The sequence below is a fragment of the Malania oleifera genome, chromosome 3, assembly GCF_029873635.1.
Source record: "Malania oleifera isolate guangnan ecotype guangnan chromosome 3, ASM2987363v1, whole genome shotgun sequence".
Taxonomy (NCBI): Eukaryota; Viridiplantae; Streptophyta; class Magnoliopsida; order Santalales; family Ximeniaceae; genus Malania; species Malania oleifera.
This window is the reverse complement of record NC_080419.1, coordinates 62427540-62449553: the sequence shown is the minus strand read 5'-3', so window position 1 is coordinate 62449553 and position 22014 is coordinate 62427540. Positions and strand designations below refer to the sequence as shown.

Here is a 22014-nt window from a genome sequence, read left to right as displayed (position 1 = left end):
GATTATTTAAAGTTGGGACTTCTCTTTAACGTGTTAGGATTCCCAAATCAATTGGGATTTAGTCCATTAAGGACTTGGATTGGGATGTTTTACACTCCTAATAGGAGTAAGTTTCCCTACCCTATATATATGTAACCCTACAGGACTTTTCCATCCAAGCAATAATATAATTCATAACCTTTGGGCCAATTTGGAGGCAGATCCCCTTAAATTGATCAAACCCTATTTTCTCTTACTATTTTCACTTCTTAAAAGTTCCCTAATTTCTCCACGGTAAAACCCTAGGGTCTTATCAAAGATTGATAATATTAACTAGGTACCATTACAATCCACTTTAAAACAGATGTCCAAAAGTTTCAAACAAGAACTAGATTAGAAAGTTGATAAAAATTCAAATTAAATAGTGATAGCAGCATTTAATAAGTATGCAAGGCCTTTCGATGGAACTGATATAACAACGTTATTGGGAATATAGAGTACATGACATATTACTGACTTGCAACAGAAGATTATCACTCGTACCTTTTTATTCTCAGCCACTGTTTTGAAACGCCAAAAGATACCATCAAGTTCCTTACCATCAATATCATATCCAAGCTGGCAAACAGGAAGAACAATTTTTAAATACAATCAAACAAATCCAACAACCTTCTACCTAAAACATAAAATTTCAGTCATTTACCTCCAAAAGTCGAGTTTTCAAAGCATGGCGACCACTACAACAAAAATTTAAAACAGAAAATGTCATTTTATAATCCTTGGAACCATTAAATTTGAAAATACATTAAAAAAAAAAAAAGAATGACATGATCTGTCAAGGTAGTTTCACCAAAAATATAACTTCAGGTCAACTACAATCAAGCGATATTTTAAGAAACTCATAAGTGAAAAGTTAACACATGATAGCCACTCAAGCCAAATTTGGAAATTTCCTAAACGTGCCTCACTCCTTGCATAAACCAGTTTGCTACCAAGACATCTTCCCCTGCTCTCCTGTGTGGGGCCAACAAAAGCATGAATCAAGGACAGTGGCAGCAGCAGGAAAGTAGAGAAAATTATCCATTCTCCTCTCATCATCAACTTTAAAAACAGGCATAGGAAAAGCATATTTTGCCTGAGACTAGCAAAGAACCAGCATGGACTGGGAATAGACCTGATATTCCAAGATACGCATGTAATCCTGCTGTTGCTACTTACTCTTGGCCAAAGAAATCACATGATCAAAACAATAAGTCTACATTGTAGAGATCAGTCCTGATGGAGGTAAGTACCAAGAGATCTTCCACTCTTCAATCTCAATCAAACAAAATTTGGCACAATCTGTGGAGTACCCCCAGCAAAGGTCTCCACATCCATGTCGAGCTGAGACAAATAATTTACCTGAGTACACCTATCACTCATTGGGGCCTTCGTCTGCTCCCAATATGTAGTAGCTCTCAGATAACAGCCCATGTGAATGCACTAAAGTTGTAGCCATCATTGGCATGCATAAGCCCTAAAGCATGAAATGACATATAGGATTCTCTTGTCACTAGGCAACTCGTTGTATGCAAATGCATTCTCCATTTGCATGATCAAATCAGCCTCCAACAACTCAAACATGATGGTCAAATTAGAGTGTGAGGCAGGTTGTGTAGCACAGCAGGTGCACGTGAAGTATCGGCATGCATAAAACTGTTAGGCTAGTCTATCTGTCAATGGAATCGAACCTTGGAAAGCCAATGTTGCTCATTTACTACAAGTAGTTGTTCTTGGTAGAAAGATCCAGCTCATCCTGCAGCAAGATGACCAAATTACATCTCTAATTTCCTGTTGATAAATGTACAGCTTTATATAATGGAAGGACGAAAAGTTCCTTTCACTATATTCAGTAACAAGATACTAATTACCACAAAATTAGGAAACTAGCCAAATATAGGAAACTACAAAATAGGAAACAAACTAATAGAGATATTAGGAATTTTCCAAGAATCTCTTTATTCCTAAATTAACATAATCAACTAATAATAAAATCAAAATTGCTACAGCAGGTATTTCCATGGTCCCCCCCCCCCCCCCCCCCCAAAGCTAGGCATAGATGTTAATCAAGCCAAGCTTGGTTTTCAAATCTTCAAAATTCTTCCTTGGTAGAGCTTTGGTGGGGATATCTGCTATTTGTTGACTTGTCGGCGTGTATAGCAGACTAACTGTCCCATTTTCTATCTTCTCCTTTATGAAGTGGCGATCTATCTCCACATGTTTTGTCCTGTCATGACGCACCAGAGGAGTCAACTCCAACCTCTGTGAGCGGGCTTATGTATGAGACCAGTGACACCACCTCATTCTTTGCAATGTTAATAGCTGACTAATTGTCACAAAATACCTTCATTGGTTCAGAAGTGATGATTCCTAGTTCCCTCATTAGTCTTTCAACCATATTCCTTCACAAATTCCCAGTGCCATAGCTCTAAACTCCGCTTCTGCACTGCTCTGAGAAACTACTAGTTGTTTCTTACTTCGCCATATTACCAAGTTTCCCCACACATACGTAGAATAACCAGATGTTGACCTTCGGTCAGTTATTGATCCAGCCCAGTCAGCATCAGCAAACACTTCAATATCTTTCCTTGTGTTTTTCCTAAAGTACAAGCCTTTACCTAGTGTCATTTTAAGGTACCTCAATATCCAACTAACAGCTACCATATGTTCTTCAGTTGGATCATTCATGAATTGATTGACTACAGTCCATGGTTCGAAATCGCGGTAGCGGGTAACATCGCATAACGGTCACGGGTGTCACGGGACGCAAGAGATGCGGGTGTTACGTAACAGGAAGTGAGCATAACGGCTGTGATTTTGTTTCACGCATGCATAACCATGCCAAAATCGAAAAATAAGCATGAAATCCATTAATGCATGATTTTTAATGAATTTTGACAACTTTCATTCAACCTACAAATGCTTTTTAATAGGCATTATGATTTTTATATTAATTTTAGTGCGCTGCTTACAAAAAAAGGCATGTTTTTTTTAAGTTTGCATTAGTTTAATGGGTAAAAAAGTTGTAGAAATGTAATTAAAATGAAGAATCAATTAATTAAAGACATAAAGTTACTAAAAATGAGTCAATAGACTCAATAATTTATATTACAATTTACAATTTAAAAAAATAAATATGGAATTGTAAATCTTTACAATTTAATTATTTAAATGGTATTGTACTTGAGTCACTTGAGACTTGACTAATTGTGTAGAAATTAGGATTTATTATAAATTTTAGATCTAATATTAAATTATTAATTGTCAAGGTATTTAAAAAAATAAATATGTAGAATATTAATCAATAATTTTTTACTAAATCTGTACTCTAACCCTCTAAGTAACTCTATAAATTTTATGTTTTAATAATTTTATACTATTTTTTATTTTAATTAATAAAATATAATAAATTTGCATACTAATTAAATAATAAATATAAACTGAAATTATAAAATAAACTAAATTATTACTTTAGAATAAATTCGTAATTTACAATTACATTAACCAATGAAGTAGAAGAACTGAAGAAACATACCCACTCCAGAGTCCCGAGTCCCCACCGAAGCTGCGAGAGAGCTGCAACCTGCAGGCCTCCAAAATTTGGGGGAATCGAAAGCTTCGAAGCTTATTTTTGGAGCTGCAACTGCGAGCCTGCTAATGGAGGCAACCTGCAAAGCACAGCTCCTTCAAGCAACAAATCGAAGATTGGAAGCTGATTTTTGGGTTCTTACGCTGAACGAAGGAGACAAACCTACGAAGAGGGAAAAATCGAAACACCTTCAACGGAAAAATCGAACACCTTCAAAACGAACTGCCAGTCAGCTGACCTGTGATGGCTGCAAACTGCAAAGAACACCTTCAAGGCAAAAATCGAAGCTGATTTTGGGGATTTTGAAGCTTCAGATCAGTAGACTGAAGTTGTACGAAGAGACGAAGAGTGAAAGAGGGAACAGCACAACAAATTGAAGCTTCGAAGCTGCTTTTCGTTTCTTTGGAGGCTTCAAATGAGGAGATCTAAGCTAGACGATGGAGAGAAACACACAAAATGGAGCAGATTTGAGGAGATAAGGAAGATACGCAGTAGTGTAAGGGGCTGTCGACTATAACGTGTCATAACGGACGTTACGGGTTGTAACATTAGTGTAACGGCCGTTACGGTTCCGTAACAGCCATACGCACGTGAATTTTCTCCTCACTGCTAATGCGGCTTGTAACGGTATCGGAGAGATGATTTTTCGTTACGTAATGGCCGTTATTTAATACCATAGACTACACTAACCGAGAACCCAATATCAAGTCTGGTATGCAAGTGATAAATCAACTTCCTAACAAGTCTTTGGTATCTACCTTTGTCCGCAAGATCACTGTCCTTATTAGCTCCAAGCTTAGTACTCGAGTCCATGGGTGTTTCAACCGGTTCGCACCCAAGCATTCCTGTCTTTTTAAAAAGATCTAGTACATACTTACTTTGTGACACTTAAATTCCTTTTCTTGACCAAGCTACTTCCATTCCAAGAAAATATTTTAGGCTCCCAAGATCCTTGGTTTCAAATTCTATGGCAAGTATGGTTTTGAGCTTGATCAGTTCGTCTTCATAATCACCTGTTAAGATGATGCCATCTACATACACAACGAGAATCGCCAATTTTCCTTTGGTTGAGTGTTTGATAAACAAAGTGTGATCTACTTGACACTGAGAATACCCATACTTCTTCACTGTTTTGTTGAACCTATCAAACCAAGCTCTCGAGGATTGCTTCAGTCCATAAAGGGATTTCTTGAGCTTACATACCTTATTCATAGTTTCCTGTGCTTCAAAGCCAAGAGGAATGTCCATGTAGACTTCTTCTGTAAGGTCTCCATTGAGAAAGACATTCTTAACATCAAGTTGGTGAAGGGGCTAGTAAAGATTGGCAGCCAATGATAGTAGCACCCTAATAGTGTTTAATTTGGCTATTGGAGCAAGCGCCTCTTGGTAGTCGATGCCATAGGAGTGAACCCTTTTGCAACCAGTCACATTTTAAATCTGTCCACGCTTCCATCAGCCTTGTATTTGACAGTGAATATCCATTTACATCCTACTGGATGTTTCCCACTCAGTATGCCTAAAATCTCCCAAGTTCCATTTTTCATTACTGCCTGCATTTCTTCCCATACTGCAGTTTTTCATTCCGGAATTGAAATGGCTTCTTGAATGGAGTTAGGAACCTGTACTTTGTTTAGATTTGCCACAAATGTTTGGAAGCTAAGTGACAACCCCTTATAAGAGACAAAATTGTAGATTGGATGACTGGTAGATGACCTCCTACCTTTCCTTAAAGCAATGGGACAATCAAGGCCATTAGCAGTAGCCTCATTAGTGATGAATTCAGAGCTAGTGTTACATGGTGAAGTTTCATGTGTTCTTGCATTCGAGTCAGATTCTTGACTTTGCTCAGGAGGTGCTTGCTATGTCTTCTTGAATCTTCTACTTCCGAGAATATACAATGAACTAACCATTGGTTGCAAGTTTCGGACATTGGACAGGAGTTGAATGAGGTGGAAGATTTTCAACTTTTGTTTCTGTTTGGTGATTGTGGTTTGGAGTAGGAGTAGGAGTAGTTGAGATAGGAGGGATGGTCAGTTGTGGACTTGGGTGGTTGTTGGTTCTTGTGGCATCAATATCCCAAAGCTGGTAAACTTGTATGAGATTTCATTGTGGACTTGGGTGGTTGTTGGTTGTTGTGGCATCAATATCCCAAAGCTGGTATTCATGTATGAGATTCTCCCCCTAAGTATCAAAATTGGGGTAGTAAGGTTAATGTTCAAAGAAAGAAACATCCATGTAAGGGTATAATCTTTTTGTAACTGGGGAATAGCATTTGTACCTTTTTAGGTTTGGAGAGTAACAAAGGAATATACACTTGAGTGCTTTGGGGTCGAGTTTACTTCTGTGTTGTTGGTGGACATGGACAAACACAGAGCACCCAAATACTTTGAGTGGTATTGTTGAGACAATTCGAGAATTGGGATAAGAGTGAAGGAGTTGACAAGGTGTTTGGAAGTTTAAGACATGGTAAGGCATTCAGTTTATGAGATAAGTTGTTGTGAGTATGGCTTCCCCCCCCCCCCCCCGAAGTGTTTTGGGACATGAGTGGAAAACATAAATGATCTAGCAACCTCTAGAATGTGTGTATTTTTCCTTTCCGCTACTCCTTTTTGTTGAGGAGTATCAACACATGAACTTTGGTGAATAATACCTTGACTTTGTACGTAATCTCCGAGAATGTGTTTGAAGCATTCCTTTGCATTATCAGTCTTAAAGATTTGTATTTTGGTATGGAATTGGGGTTGAATCATAGTGTTGAAGTTTTTGAAGATTTTCCCAACCTCCAATTTTTCTTTCATGAGAAACACCTAAGTGATCCTAGTGTGATCATCTACAAATAAAATAAACCAATGAGTCCCAGCATTACTTTTGATATGTGACAGTCCCAAGACTATGGATCATTGAGAATGGATGGGATTTTTCACATTGTTGAATTGAATAATGGTTACAGGCATGTTTAGCGAATTGACAAACTTCACTCTGAAAATCTTTTGGATTTTTATTGCTAAATAACAAGGGAACAAGTTTTTGAAGGTACACAAAATTTGGATGACCCAATCTATAGTGCCATAACATAACTACGCTATCATTATTGAAATGAGAAACAAAAAAAAGAAATTTTTTTAGACTAATTGTTTGCCCTGTCCGAATCTACCTTGTGAGCTTGTTGTTCTAGAAGATCACCAACCTTGAGGATATAGAGCCCTGAGCACATCTTAGCATTGCCAATCGTCTTCCCCATATTCAAGTCCTGAAATTCGCACGAGTTAGGGAAGAATGTAGTAACACAGTTAAGCTCTTGAGTGAGTTTGCTAATAGAAAGTAAATTGCAATCTAAGTTTGGGACTAAGAGGACTGAGTTTAGAGTAAGGTTCTTTGATATAACCAAAAAACCTGTTCTTATTACTCTTGAGACACCCATCTGCAATTCTGACAAAAAAATTTTCATGACATGGACTATAAGTATTAAAAATCCTTGCATCTTCAGTCATGTGATCGGAGGCTCCTAAATCCACAATCCATAGGCTGATTTTCTCTCTTGTTGCACTAAGAGCGTTTAAAAAATTACCTTTTGTGCCAAGGATCCGGTTCCAATGACTGAGGTATTGGAGGATTGTTGTTGGTTTATCAATTTTTGCAAAAGATTTAATTGTTCTTTGTTTAATAGACTCTGTTTTGGCTGTGTGTGGTTCTCGTCACAAGAGGCCAGATGACCATTGAGTTTGTGCCCTGTAATGGCCAGAAGATTGTCATATGATCCTCCATTGCTGCCTGTGGCTGAGATTTCAGGATGGGAGGTGACTTCGGAGAAGGATTGACTTTGCCAAGCCATTGTCATCCTGTATTTTGTCATCTATCTATGGTTCAAAGGTGGCTCTGATACCATGTTGATTTTAGAGAAGAAAATAATTCTCTTATTCCTTAATGATAAATGTACAGCCTTTATATAATGGAAGGAAGAAAAGTTCCTTTCACTATATTCGGTAGCAAGATACTAATTACCACAAAATTAGGAAACTAGCCAAATATAGGAAACTACAAAATAGGAAACAAACTAAAACAGATATCAGGAATTTTCCAAAATCTCTTTATTCCAAAATTAACGTAGTCAACTAATAATAAAATCAGAATTGCTGCAGCAGTATCCCTGAAAATCAAGGATCGGGTATTTCCACATTTTCCATACCCTTCCTCAACCTTGCCAGGCTAGGGTTTAGAGGTACTCAGAGGTCTAACATTTGAGAGGGAGGAGGTGAATTGTCACACCTTCAATTTGCTCTCATGATGATATTACTTTTTCTTGAGGATAATGTTAAGGAATTTTGGAACGTCATTACTTTGTAAAGAGTTTTGAAAAATTTCAAGACTAAAGATCAATATGCTCAAGGATCGAGGTGACTGGCATTATTTTGGGTCATGGTGCTAAAGAGGGAGGCTTTAGCCAATTGTATTTCTTTAGCTTGGCATTTGTCCTATTTAGTTCTTCCACTAAGGGGGTAATCCTATAGTTGTGGCCTTATAGGATCCAATGATTGAGGGAGTTAGTAGGTTGGAGGGGCGGATGAGGGCATTTTAACTCCTCTAGTGGTTGTATTACACTCACTTGTGTTTCCATTTCTAACATGCGCAAATATTTCTTATCCCCTTTTAGATTCCCCACAAGTGTAGCAAGAGTCCTGGAATGGCATGTAAGTTTTTCTTTGTTCTAATATGGGGGAGAATAAGAGGGACCATCTTGTTAGTTGGGACGTGGTTAAAAGACCTAAGTTTGAAACTAGGGTTTGGTGAAGTGGTGCCTAAAAACATCTCTTAATTGGAAAATGGTTGCAAAGTTCCCCTCACATGTTAATTCATTATGGAACAAGGTGATTAGGTAAGTGTACAATTCCTCAAAATGGATGGGATGCTAGAGAATTCTAGAAGTTTGTTTCCAAGGTTGCTCGTATTTCTTTCCTGTTACTTAGTCAAAGTAGGTATTTAATGTTTTTTCTTTCCTATTACTCGGTTTAGAGTACGCAACAATAACACTATTCAATTTTGGGAGGATATTTGGGTGGAAAAGGATTTAGTTTTCTTGGAGAAGTTGATGCCTTATATGTTTAGGTTTTCTTCATAACAACATGCATCAATTAGTTCTTCTTCTCTTCTGAGGGGGGCCATTTTTCTTCGGATTTTCATTTCTTTCGGAATCTCAATGAAAGAGAGCTCAATGAGCTTACTACTTCACTGAATGTCTATCATGTTCCCCATAATAGGAGCCATGTCAGAGTCAAGATGGGGGATTCTTCTGGTTCTTTCATTCCAATTTCTTTTTCCTTCATCTACTAAGAACTCCAATCCCAATCCTTGTCCTGAATCATATCATTTGGAATTATAAGGATCCTTCTAAGATCCATACTTTTATCTAGACCATGACTCAACAAGATTAATACACATGACTAATTACAAGTTAGAAGACCCTAGAAGGCCCTCGGTCCAAATATTTGTATGTTGTGCCAAGAGTCTAACGAGAAAAATGCGCACCATTTCTATATTTTCAAGTCGCAAGCCAACTATAAAGTACTTAATTTTCTTGCTTTGATCAAGTGTCTGGTGTTTCAAAATGTGGATGATTTCTTATTGGTGAGATATTAGGACTGTGGAAAGACTAGAAAAGGAAGGCTTTATGGACATGAGCCATCTTTACTACATTGAGGACGCTTTGGATTGAGAGGCATGCGAATTCTTTTTAAGGCTTGAACAATTTCTCCTCATTTGTTGTCGGAAAAGGAGTCTTTTTGGTCTCACTTTAGGAGCATTCTTTAGGGTTTTACAAGGGGATGTTGCTGTTGGACCTTCAAAGGAATTGGAGAGCAACACTTCTATAGTTGTTTTAGTTGATTTTTGGAGGATGTCTTGTCCTCCACAGACTCTACCTTTGTCTCTTATTATTTATGATTTTTTCTTATCCAAAAAAAAATTGAAAATATTATTTCCCCTTGTACAGATATCTCTTCACTTAATTTCTCCATCCTGTTTTTCCCTACTTGTCACTTAGGTCAACATTCAAGCTAAACTTAGCAATGATAAACCTAACATAATCCAAGCCCAAAATGGTTTTAAAAAACAAAAATAAAAATACCCTCTACATGCTATAAAACAGCTTGGTTTTGGGCCATAGTCTTGACTTTCGAGATTAGTTAATTGTCAAGCTTAGCTTAGTAATATGAGGGTCCCACAATGTAAAAGGCTTAGTGCCAAATATATTTACAAGCACAATTTCACAGCAGATAGGAAAGCAAAGACATTGCTCATGAGTTTCTTCTTGAAGAGCAGAACAATATGGCAAATAAGGAGAAATAAATGGTTAAAATGCATGCAAGATGATAAAGAAAAAGCTGAAAATCAAATAGAAATAAATAAATTAATCAGGCAAAGAAGAAAGTACAAATGCTGCAGTACATGATACTGCATACCTAAGTTTTCCAAGCACAAGACCAGATTCATTAGACCGAAAAAGTCCAATATCCTCAGGAGCAATAATCTCATATGTACCTTTGTGTTTAAGCATTCCATCCTGGGCAACAAGAAACGCATCTTAAATCATGTTAATGACATTTTTGTTGAAACAAAAGGATGACATGAAAAATATGGCGCATAAAAAATGCGAGACTTATATAAATGGGGGTAATTTATGTACTGGAAGAGCAGCCTAAGTTCCAAAGAAAAACAAATCTAGCTTAAAAGATAGCAGAAACATGCTTTTAAATGCATTAGTTTTTATGAGAAAGTAGAGTTAAGAGGCTTAAAAAGCACACATTTTGGTTAAAGAAATGAAAATAAAAACATTTGTTGTTTAAACCTTCCCTGTGTGACAGCGAATTTGAATCAAGAAACTAAATTCCAATTGTTAAAAAAATAATGATCACAATATTTGTTTTCAAGAGAAAATGTGTGATATTCTGGTAACACAAGCAGCTGTCCAGCATCAGAAAAAGCCAGTTCAAACGTGCAGAGAAATCAGTGACCAGATTTCAAGATCAAGTTTTTCTCTTCAGATGGGAAATCTTAATTTTAACACAACCTGACTTCTAATTTTTTAACACAAGATGCATGCAACCAAAAGATACAAATAATCCAAAAAAAAAAAAAAACAATATTCCATCCATAACCATGCATCTTAGGGAAAAACATGTATATGACTATGGCAACATAACCACGGCATTGAATGCGCAAATAGTAAGAAGTACAAAGAGATCCTTGGCTTTCAAACAATTGGCAATCTTACCTGATGGATACCACTTTCATGAGCAAAAGCATTAGCTCCAACAATGGCCTTGTGCGGCTGCACATGCAATCCAGTGTAATTGGCAACCTAGAAAAAATAAACAATTAGAGTAAGAAAATCCAATACAAGCATATTCAATCAATAAGAGGATAACTAAACAATACCATCTTGCTTGCCATAACAATGTATTGCGTTCTGATCCCAGTATAAAGGCCTCCTAATAGTTGCTCCCCACGGCATTTTAAAGCCATTACAAACTACATTTTGAGCAGGATAGGATGAAAAGGGAAAGAAAAGGGGGAAAGTAAAAACAAGAGAAAACTTATCAATGCATGATGTACCAAAGTCACAGTTGAAAATATCAGTAAGTTACCAAGTTTCAATTTTCAGTATTTTGTTTGTTTACAAACTATTTAAGATAGCAATGCAACCAGATATATAAGAAGAAAAAAGAAGGATAGGCTTAGGCAAAAGCTAAGTTAGAAATAAAAATTTCACTGATGCAATTGGCCAATTGCCAAAGTGATCTAAAAATTAACATGCCACAACTCCACAGCATAACCATCCATGAATTAAAAATTGGGAGCACCTAATCATTCTGCACGTAAAATAAATCCAATTTCACCATGCAAAAAATAAAGGTAAAAGCGAATAGAAAATCATAGGCACCCTCTGCAGTGAACTGTATAGAAAGGCAGTGGTAGCCACTCAATGCCCTATGCCAAGGTAAGATTGTGCTGACATAATGAAGCACAAAGGTGCAAAAGTATGCTTGGTTTCTAATCTAATGACCAGATGGAGTGATCAAAATTTATTATCTTTTATATACCAAGCCAGGGAACACGAATTGAAGGCATGAACAACAGGAAAAAAAAAAAAAAAAGAGCAAGATTGGAGAGGAGCAAGGAAACAGTGGGCAGAGTCTGGGGTCTCTAGTTTTTTTGTAATGCATAAACACTTGGGTACATGCATACATTCAGGCCTACAAATCTACCTATCCACCCACTGATCTACATAGATACATACTCAATTACAGCGTGTGTGCATGTAATATATCGTCTAACGCATAAAAAACTGCTTAACTATAATCAACATAAACTGTATTTATTTTCTTATAAGTAAAAACTACAATTAAATACATTTAGAAATCATAATTTTTTTCTTCTTTAAAATGTCCAAACTTATTTATCAAAAAAGTATCACGATTGGGTTAAGAGAAGGGGAAAAAAATGTAAATGCGGGAATGAAAGCGCATTTGAGGTGAATTCACAACAGGAAAATTGCCATATTAAATGATATCATTTAATGAACTCACTAACAAAATAATGACACCTAATCTAAACGTGAAAAAAATAACTCCCTCATGATGAGCATATCAATATAAATTATAACCATTAAAAATAGACGTTAGAAGCACCCTATTTCATTCAAAAGGGTAGAATGTTAAAGTCAATAATACCAAGGAATTCATATGAATGGTCCAGATATTTGTGTACAAAAGCACACCTCCTCCAAGGATGCATTCCCAGCTCTTTCACCAATACCATTGATGGTTACTTCTACTTGTCTTGCACCAGCACATACCCCCTGATAATTTAGATGAGGAAAGATAAGAATACAGTGATTATCATAGCCCAACAAGAATTACTGAAGCAAATGCAATGGTGTACCCCTATTGTGTTGGCAGTAGAAAGTCCAAGATCATTTTGGCAGTGCGTTGAAATGATCACATTTTCAATTCCTGGAGTGTTGGATTTAATATCAGCAATCAGTTGCCCAAATTCACTAGGCAAGGTATAACCAACAGTATCAGGGATGTTAAGAGTTGTGGCCCCAGCTGTAATTACTTCCCCCAAAATTTGATAAAGAAACTCCCTGTCAGATCTGATAAGTACCAAAAAGAATAATAAACCCTAAGTTTAAGAAGAAGCAATTACCCAATAAACTCATGTAGTGGTCACATAAATTATCTGAAAATGTGAGGAGAAAATCTCTCATGGGAAACCAAATATAGAATTGCAAAATCTCTCATGGGAAACCAAATATAGAATTGCTGGCAACATGGAAAATCATTGAGAAAATCATATGCAGTAAACAAACTGTAGGATAACAAACCAAAAAGCTCATATTCTGATAACGCAGGACAAGAAGACAGAAAACTTGAAAAATAAATAAATAAATCCAACATCTTCTCTTCATTTGCCATTTACAGAAATAAAGTGAACAGTGTTCAAGTTAACCAGAGACTAAGTTCAACAGATTTTGATTGACACAAAAAGATTGTCTTTATTGTTGGAAATCCTTACCAATTCAAGTTACATTTCAAAACAGGTAGATAAGCTATTCAAAATGATTCAAGCCATCTCCTCAAATACACAATATCCTTGAATTATTTATCTTCATGTCCAGTTAAGTTGTATTTCCAAAAAAAAAAACAAATAGAAGAAGAAGAAGAAGATCAGAAGATAAAAGTGCAGAAGGGCCATCTGGAAGAAAGGTAGAAATGCCACATCCAAAAAAGGAATACCAAATCCTTGAATATTTCCAAAATTAACCACAAATACATGATCAAGAATGGTAAATAATAAGTACCACCACACCCCACCCCACGCCCTCCCTGCTTCGATGCACTTAAATGGTAGTCTCCATTTTAGCAAGTATATTTTCCCATTAGCCAATCCATAGAACCACACTAACAAAAAAGAGGCATTAATATTCTTTAGATTAGAAAATATATATATATATATATATATTAAAAAGAACAATTAAAACTACAATGAGAGGAGAACAAGTGTCATCCAAAAAAAAACAAATAAAATAATTACAATAACATTGCCCCTCCAATCCTTTTTAAGATCGGACAGCTACATTCCCAAAAAAACCCAAATGAATGAGCCCAAACAAAAGCCAAAGACACTACTATATCGAAGGACTTAAATTTCGATTTCAATGGAAATTTCGATGGTCTCAATTTACGGAAATTTCGATGGAAATTTCTATTTCGATTTCGATTTAAAGAAATTATGGAAATTTATAGTAAATGATGGAAATTTACAATAAAACTTTAGGAAATATTAAAATAAATGATTATGCTTAATATGGTATCAAAATACATTAAAAAAAAGTGCATATATGACAAGTTTTTAGTGTATAGGATATTGAATAACATATCACGAAACAGGCTATGAAATGAAGAACATTCAAATGATTATAAAGTTTTGAAGTTATTCCTTTGATGATTTAAGCCAACAAAGTATCATTTTAAACAACTACATCTTCAATAAATATCATACATTTAATGATCTAATACCACATGGAGTTTTTGGTGGCTCAAAGCCATCTCTCCTATCCCTATCATTGGGATTTCAAGATGACATATATCGTTTACAATAATCACTACATGTCATATAATTTTCAAAATATTCAGCATAGGTGTACATGTGATGTTCATACTCCTCCATAGTCATCTGATTCATGGAAATTTCTACTCGGCCAGAAGATCTTCCTGTACTAGGATGTCTTATGTTTTTTTTTTTTTTTGTCGTCGGGTGTACTGGGCTTATGCACCAGACTAATCTCACGCCTACGACAGTCGTGCCCTCGACCAACACGTAGGAGGTAAATCGCAGATGTGCGTTGCAAGTGGCAAGGTTCGAACCCCAAACTTCACCTTTGTCTAAGGCAGTCTAACGCAAGTCCTTACCACCTGAGCTTATGCACGGGGGGCTACTAGGATGTCTTCTTGCAGGTTCTACTTGTTGTGTATGTCCATAAGATTGTTTTGCATTTGCATACTGGCCATACCCATATTCTTGGCCTGTTTGTCCATGCCCATAGACATATGGTTTCCAATTTCCATATTGTTGTGTCTGCTCATATGCATACGGAAATGGTTGGTCAAATGTAGATTGTGAGGAACTGCTCTTTGTAGATTCATAACCCCTATAACTATTAGAGTCATGCTCTGTTCCTATACTCGTAGATTCCAAACTAAGGGAATAGGTCTCCTCTTCTATTTTATGCATCTTCCATTTTCCCTTTCTATGACTGTACTGCCTATCAACTGGATGCATTTCTCTTTGTGGACCCTCATCTTCTAGTTGGGGAATATGTGTATATTCCACTTCTAGTCTATAATCTTGTCATCCCTCATTTCCTCCATAGTTCCCACCATCACCACCTTGCCCACTACTACCGTCGGTGTTAGATCCATCACCATCAGAGGGCATAGTGAATGAAGTTCCATGTCAAGACCCAAGATTCATTAGTGAATCATCACTGCTAGATATTACTTCTTCTATCATTACCTTATTAACATCAATGTCAAAGTCATCCTGTGCATGCTTGGCCATTTGTCGGTGGAGGCTTCCGTCTCGTTTATCAAGATGGGATGGTCTAATCTACTGGAAAAGTGGATACTCATCCTCGTCGCCCAATTTAACCAACATGTCAAGAAGGTCCAAGGGATCTTGTTCAGTCACTTTGTGCATTTCAGCCTCCATATCTCTTATTCGAAGTTTCATGTTGTAATAACAAAAAACAAGTTGTTGAAGTCTAATGTAGGCTAGTCTATTTCTTTGTTTTGTGTGAATGAGTACAAATGTGTTCCAATTTCATTCACAAGCTTATGAAGATGCAGTTTGCGACAAAATACGCAATGCTAGCTTCCTTAGGATTGGAGCACTTGATCCATACATCATCCACCAATCAGTTATGCAAGATATTTTAAGAACATAAGTTAGTACTTAGTAGATTGTACTTGAAGTTAGTAACTTTGTATTGTACATTTATATATAAATACTTACTAGGTGTCATGGTAGCCTTAGCTGCTTTAGCCAGCTACTTCTCCGAAGCTTCTTTTCACATCTTTAAATAGAATAATCTAAAAAAAATTATTTAATAATTAAACATGGATTAAGACTTATTTTATTTAATTTTTATTTTGAAAATATACCTCATTTCCAATTTGATCCAAGCCAGAGGAATGTGGTTCAAGAGTGTTAAAAACTTTATGAATTGCATCAAGCAAATAAGGATCTTCCCCAACACCTTTGTATTGAAATTTTGGATTTAAAAAATAAGTTGTCAATCAATTAAGGTAAAATATAAATATGTAATAAGTAGTTTGATATATGAATTTCTTGAAATTTATAAATATTTTTATACCTACTACATGAAGAGGATGTTCAAGGGTTCTCTCCCACCGGTCATTGATTACATTGAGAACCCATCTTGCACTTCTTGCACTACAATGGCCTATTTCATCACCCTTATTGCTTCAAACACAACTCCTAATATTGACCACACTTCACTATCGACTATACGCAATACTCAATATATAGGCTCATAGATGTTACAAACCTTTGTCACTCTATCCCAAAATTGATGGTTAAGAACTATGCTTTCAATTTCTCTACCCAATTTTGTTTGACTAAAAGCATGTTCAACCCATTCATCATAAGTGAATAGAGATTTTAAGCCTACTCTTTTTCTTTTTTTTTTTGTAAGCTATCAAGGGCAATGTAATTTGTAACAAATCGTGTGGCTCTTGGACGCATAACATCCCCTTGACAGTGCACCCTCATTTTAGCAAGCAACCATCCATGGTTATACATAAAATTAGTGATTTGTCTCCCCTGCAAGATCAATGTGCTTATTGCCTCTCCTTTTCCAATCTCCTCAAAAATGAGATCAATACAATGGGCAGCACAAGGAGTCCAATACAAGTTGAATTTTTTCATAAATTTTAGACTCGCTTTCTTGTAGGCACTGCCATTATCAATCACCACCTAGACAACATGTTTCTTTCCTACCTTTTGCACAATATGTTTTAATAGGGAATATATATTTTATAGTCATTTATTTTGTCAAAAGCATCTAATGACTTAGAAAAATTGTGCTCACTTTCGAGTAAACCATTAAATTTATGATGGATAATTTTGTAAGGTCTATCCATCCATCACACATTACAGTGCAGCCATACGTGGCCCACTTTTTCTTCACTTCTTTTACGTGGCCTTCCATTTATTTTACCTATAAATCAAGGTATTTTGTTCTAATTTTATAAGGTGTCGGCGGATTGACTACCGTTCCAACTGCTTGGAAACCCCACACCATGTTTTTAAAATGAGATGATTTTGCCTTCTCAGGTGGAACATTATCATATATAAAAAACTTTGAAATCAACCCATTCATTTCTTCTTTTATTTTACCTCCTTTGAATAAATTTTTCAAGCTTTTTTGTTTTGCAGCGTCTAACTTATAATATTGAGAAGGCTTTGAAATATATGGCTCTGTTTTTTGCTCTCTCACACTTTGAGATCGCCTCCTCGGAGGTCGCCCTCCACTGCTACCAGCCCCAAAACTACCTCCTTGTTGGCTACCCACAAACCTACAAGATTCGTCTATTTCCCATTTCGTTTATTTTGAAGCATAGAATGCTCAACGATATGCAAACCTTTCATAAGGAGAAATGTCAGACAGGTATGCAATATCATCAGCATCATCCTCTTCATCAATTTCTTGTGGTTGCTTGAAGTTCCCATGCAATTCATTTTTTATTTCCTCCATTCTTTATATTTTCTTTGCCTTAGCTGTTGTTTTTCTTTCTAAAACAATTTTCATTTCCTGCTCATGGTCATAAATTTCCACGAAATTTCCATCCAAATTTCCGGTTTCCATCACCCTCGAAATCGAAATAGCAGTCGATTTCCGTCTTGCATAGTTTTTGTCAAAATCTCAATGAATCATTTGAAATTTATCAAAATCTCGAAATTTTAGCGAAACTTGTTGAAATTATAACCATACAATGAAATTTCCTCGGAATTCAAATTAGAGATTTAGGAGTGAAGTAAAATTTCTCTCTTAATTTATTTTATTTATTTTTATCGAAACAAAAGATTATTACAAGTGCTTTTGAAATTATAATTAAAACATAACTTACAACAACATTTTGTTTAACCATACATGTCTAAATTATCATTATTTGTATAATAAATAATATTTAAATGATTTATGAATTTCATTTGTATTAGCTAAATATGTTTAATGTACATTATCTTACAAATATGTTTGATACACATACTATATTACAACTTTTCAACCTCATACGCAACATAGATGTATTTAACTTGCAATGTATAGTCCTAAAACTTACATTATTATGCCAGTTAAACATTTCTAAAGTTTCACAAAAAATGTCATGCTTTACTACTGATTTCCGTTAGTTTTTTAAATAAAAATCGAAATTGACATTGAAATCGAAATTTTCGTAACTTTGGAGCTTCGAAATTTGAGTCGAAATCAAAATTTATGACCTTGTTCCTGCTTAACATCTGGAGATACTTTGTTGTAGAATTTTATATTATGTTGTGGGTCATAATTTGCTAAGTGCATTTTTAATCTTGTTGCACCACTACTCTTTATTTATATTCCACAGTATTTACAAATAAATTCATTCTTTACATTGGGCATTGGGTACCCATGTTCCCATGCTAGATCTTGTCTTCTTCCTTCAAACATTTTTTCAAATAATTTTACTTTCCTACAAGGTTACAATGAATAAATAATTAAGTGTTACATTAGTCAACAATTTTAAAAGGAAATTATTTAAGATGTTTTATCAATATAAAATTTATAAATAAGACAAACATTAAAATATTAAATTAAATTTACAAAATTTACTGATAATTTACAAAATTACTAACAAATTATGGAAATTGAATTAGTCAAATAAATTATATAATTTAAACTATAATAAGCTAATAAGTAGTAAATTATTTTAATTTATTTAATTACTAGGCTATAATGATTAGGTGTCAAATTACTCTAAAATTTTAAAAGAAAATTATAGATGTTACTCTACAATTTTAAAAGAAAATTATTTAGATGCTAAATCAAGATGAATTAATAACTAAGAGAAATATTAAATCATTAAATTAAAATTACAAATTAATGGAAATTTTTACAAAGTTACTATTAAGTAATAAATTTTGGTAATTAAATTATTCAAATAAATGAAATAATTTATACTATAATAAACTAATAAATAGTAAATTACTTTAATTTTATTTAGCTACTAAACTTACTATTTACCATTTACTAGCAATCTACGATTAAGGGGGGTAAATGGGAGAGGTTACTAGGGAAAATGTATCTAAGGAGGGGCAATCTCGTAAATATATTGGGGAGGAGGGAGATTTTAAGTAAATAAAAAAAATATAAGTAACTTAAAACTTAAAACCAGCCAACCAGCTTTACCTTTCTTTTTTGTGCTGCTACTCGGGGACTCGAGTCTTGACTTGGTCGTGTTCGCAGCTCTGCAAGAGGGATATTGCAGCGATGGGAGGAGGTGCTGCTGCTGGCTGCGACTTGGGAGATGGAGGTGGAGGGTGAAGCAAGAGGCTAGAGGGAGAGCGTCAAAGGGTTGGAGCACTGGACGGGAGCCGAAGGCTAGGGCTTTTCAGAGTTTGAAAGTGGAGGCAGGAGACAGCTGAAATCTAGGGCATTTTTTAAAAGTTTGAAGGTGGAAGATGGAAGAAGAAGAAGCCTTATGTTAAGGACCTTGAGATATGTTTCCTAATGCATGCTACAAGCTAATTTATAGAAAAAACTTTCCTTTTGTTTGCATTATTGTGTAGATATTTTCATTGATAGCCGGTAGGGTCTTTAGCCTCTTGATGAATTTGTGGAATAGCTGGCTTGCATCTGCAGAGCATCTCTGTAAGATCTCTTTTTTCTTTGTCATGACTCATCTAGTAAATGCTGTAGTGAACTGAGATTTGACTCGAATCTCTCCAGTCTCCACTGTACACTCACAGATTGCACAAAAAGGGCCAACAAATCACGTGGGGAAAACAAAATAAAGGCAGAGAGCAGCACTAAAATTTCCCCCTCCAATTTTCTTTTTTTTTTCCATGATTTCCAGAAAATTTCGAGAGAAACATCTGAAATTTTCGAAATTTCATTTGAAATTTACCAAAATCTCAAAATTTCGGTTGAATTTCTGCAAAATCGAATCTGCATCTCAATTTCATTTCGGGACCCCTCAAAATTCAAAATTTCAGTCGAAATTTCAACATTTCGACTGAAATTTAAGTCCTTGACTACATCCCACAACAAAAGTTGCCACACAACTTTGTCAATGGTTCCCAGCCCAATACAACAACAACAATAACAAGCATTAAGTCCCACTAATTGACTAGCTCGTCCTCCTCACTGGTGCACTAATTGCCTACATTTCAAATGCCCAAACCCTATACAACTGCCCCTTCCTTATCTTATCTTCTACTAGCATTATGTCTAGCTTATTGCGAATATGCTCACTCCTTAATTTATCATTTAATGTTATACCACTGATCCACCTTAGCATGCACATTTTGGCCACTTTTACATTTTGAATGTGTTGTTTCTTAGTTGCTGTTTCTTAGTTGCCTATCATTTAGATCTATAAAGCATACTGGTCTTATAGTCATTCTATAGAACTTTCCTTTTAATTTTAATGATATTCTATGACCGCACTGCATGCCCAACGCACTCCTCCATTTTACCTAACCTGTTGTGACTCTATGTACTGCATCTTCTTCAAGTTCTCCCTCCACTTGCATAATAGATCCAAGATATCAAAATCTATTAGTGCTGTTGATTTCTTGATTGTCAAGTTTAATCTTGTCATTCTTCCTCCTTACATGGCTGAAATTACATTTCATATACTCTATTTTATTTCTACTTATCCAAACCTCTAGACTCTAAAGTTGTTCCCAAAAAAGTTCTAATTTATATTTTACCCCCTCTTACTTTCATCAATCGAAACAATATCATCTACAAACAGCATACAACATGGGATCTCGTTTTGGTTATTCCTAGTAAGTTCATCAATTACTAAAGCAAATAGGTAAGAGATTAAGGTAGAACATTAATGTACACCTATTGTAATTGGAAATTCATTATCAATTCCCAACCCAATAATGAAGAAAAACGTGAACATTAGTTTCATTAGACTCACAGCACATCATGTGCATATGAGGACTATGGTCATAAATAGGCTCTTCTACCCTCAACAAATCGTATGTATTAATACCGTTCAAACTCACAGTCCATATGGAAGTTAAAATATTAAAGAGAACCTTTGGATTCAATATCATGTAGCTGCAAGGAAAATGATTAGCAAAAGGAGTTTTTAAGAGGTGAAGGAAAAAAACATTAGAAGAAAAAGAACCCATAGTGATGAGAATCAACAAGCACCATTAAAGGATCCATTGCATGTTCCTATTGGGCCTATCACTAGAGCGAGATCCAAAAAGATCAAAGAAGCACTTCATGGACTGATTCAAGATATTTGGGCTTATTCAAAAACAAGGCACTCCAAGCTTAGCCCAAAGAAAAATGAAGACTTAATAAACTTAATCCAAGTTTTTGATGGAGCTAATCTTGCTTAATAGTTGTAATCTCCTTATTAATGGTGTGCTATTCAATTATGGGATTTGACTTTTTGGCTTTTTGTCTTTACATTTAATTTATAATTTGCAAGACAACTTAACTTGCATAGGTTTTTAGTAAGTTGTGAGAGTCATTAATGAGTCTAGTAAGTTGGTGTATTTAATGTCCTTGTCTCCCATGCTTGTGTGGGAATTGTTAAGTGTTTAATATCCTTGTCCCCCATGCTAGCCATATATATCTCATCATTATAAGAGCTAAATTGATCATTGAATAGAAATCAAGAAAAAAGTGAGGATTTGTTTCTTCTTTTGGTTCTTTAGAGAACTTGCGAACTTATCAAGGATTCTTTCTCGTGGCGTTCAAATTTTATACCTTCGGTTCATGATTAAGCTATAATCATTGGGTCGGGATTTGTTACTTTATACTTTCGGTTCACGTTTCATTTATAAACGTTGGCTCGGAGTTTCCTATCAAAAATCTGAATTTTAGCTTTCTTGGGCAAGCATTCTAATATTGGTTGTTGGGTCTCAACGCGTGTTGATTGAGGTTCGCATCATTTGGTATCAGAGCTTAGGCTCTAAAATCAGGCTTACTATCCTTTTATCTTTCGTTTCTTGTTATCATTCTATCTTGTTACATTCGTGTTCATTATTCATTGTTCTTGTTTTGTGACGTGTACCAAGTTCAAAAAAAAAAAAAAAAG

General features: G+C 35.4%; 1 protein-coding gene across 2 annotated transcripts in view; it reads right to left on the bottom strand.

The window, feature by feature from the left end:
- Positions 1-22014, bottom strand: part of LOC131151892 (2-isopropylmalate synthase A-like) — an 87502-nt gene that overhangs the window by 52517 nt on the left and 12971 nt on the right. Inside the window, exons 2-8 of one of the 2 annotated variants that reach the window (XM_058103358.1) lie at positions 12545-12758; positions 12381-12461; positions 11039-11131; positions 10875-10961; positions 10063-10163; positions 683-716; positions 523-597 (exon numbers count right to left, since the gene is read on the bottom strand). In XM_058103358.1, the coding sequence (XP_057959341.1) occupies positions 523-597; positions 683-716; positions 10063-10163; positions 10875-10961; positions 11039-11131; positions 12381-12461; positions 12545-12758 (685 nt within the window). The remainder of the gene's footprint in view (positions 1-522; positions 598-682; positions 717-10062; positions 10164-10874; positions 10962-11038; positions 11132-12380; positions 12462-12544; positions 12759-22014) is intronic. The other variant, XM_058103359.1, reaches the window with a different exon arrangement.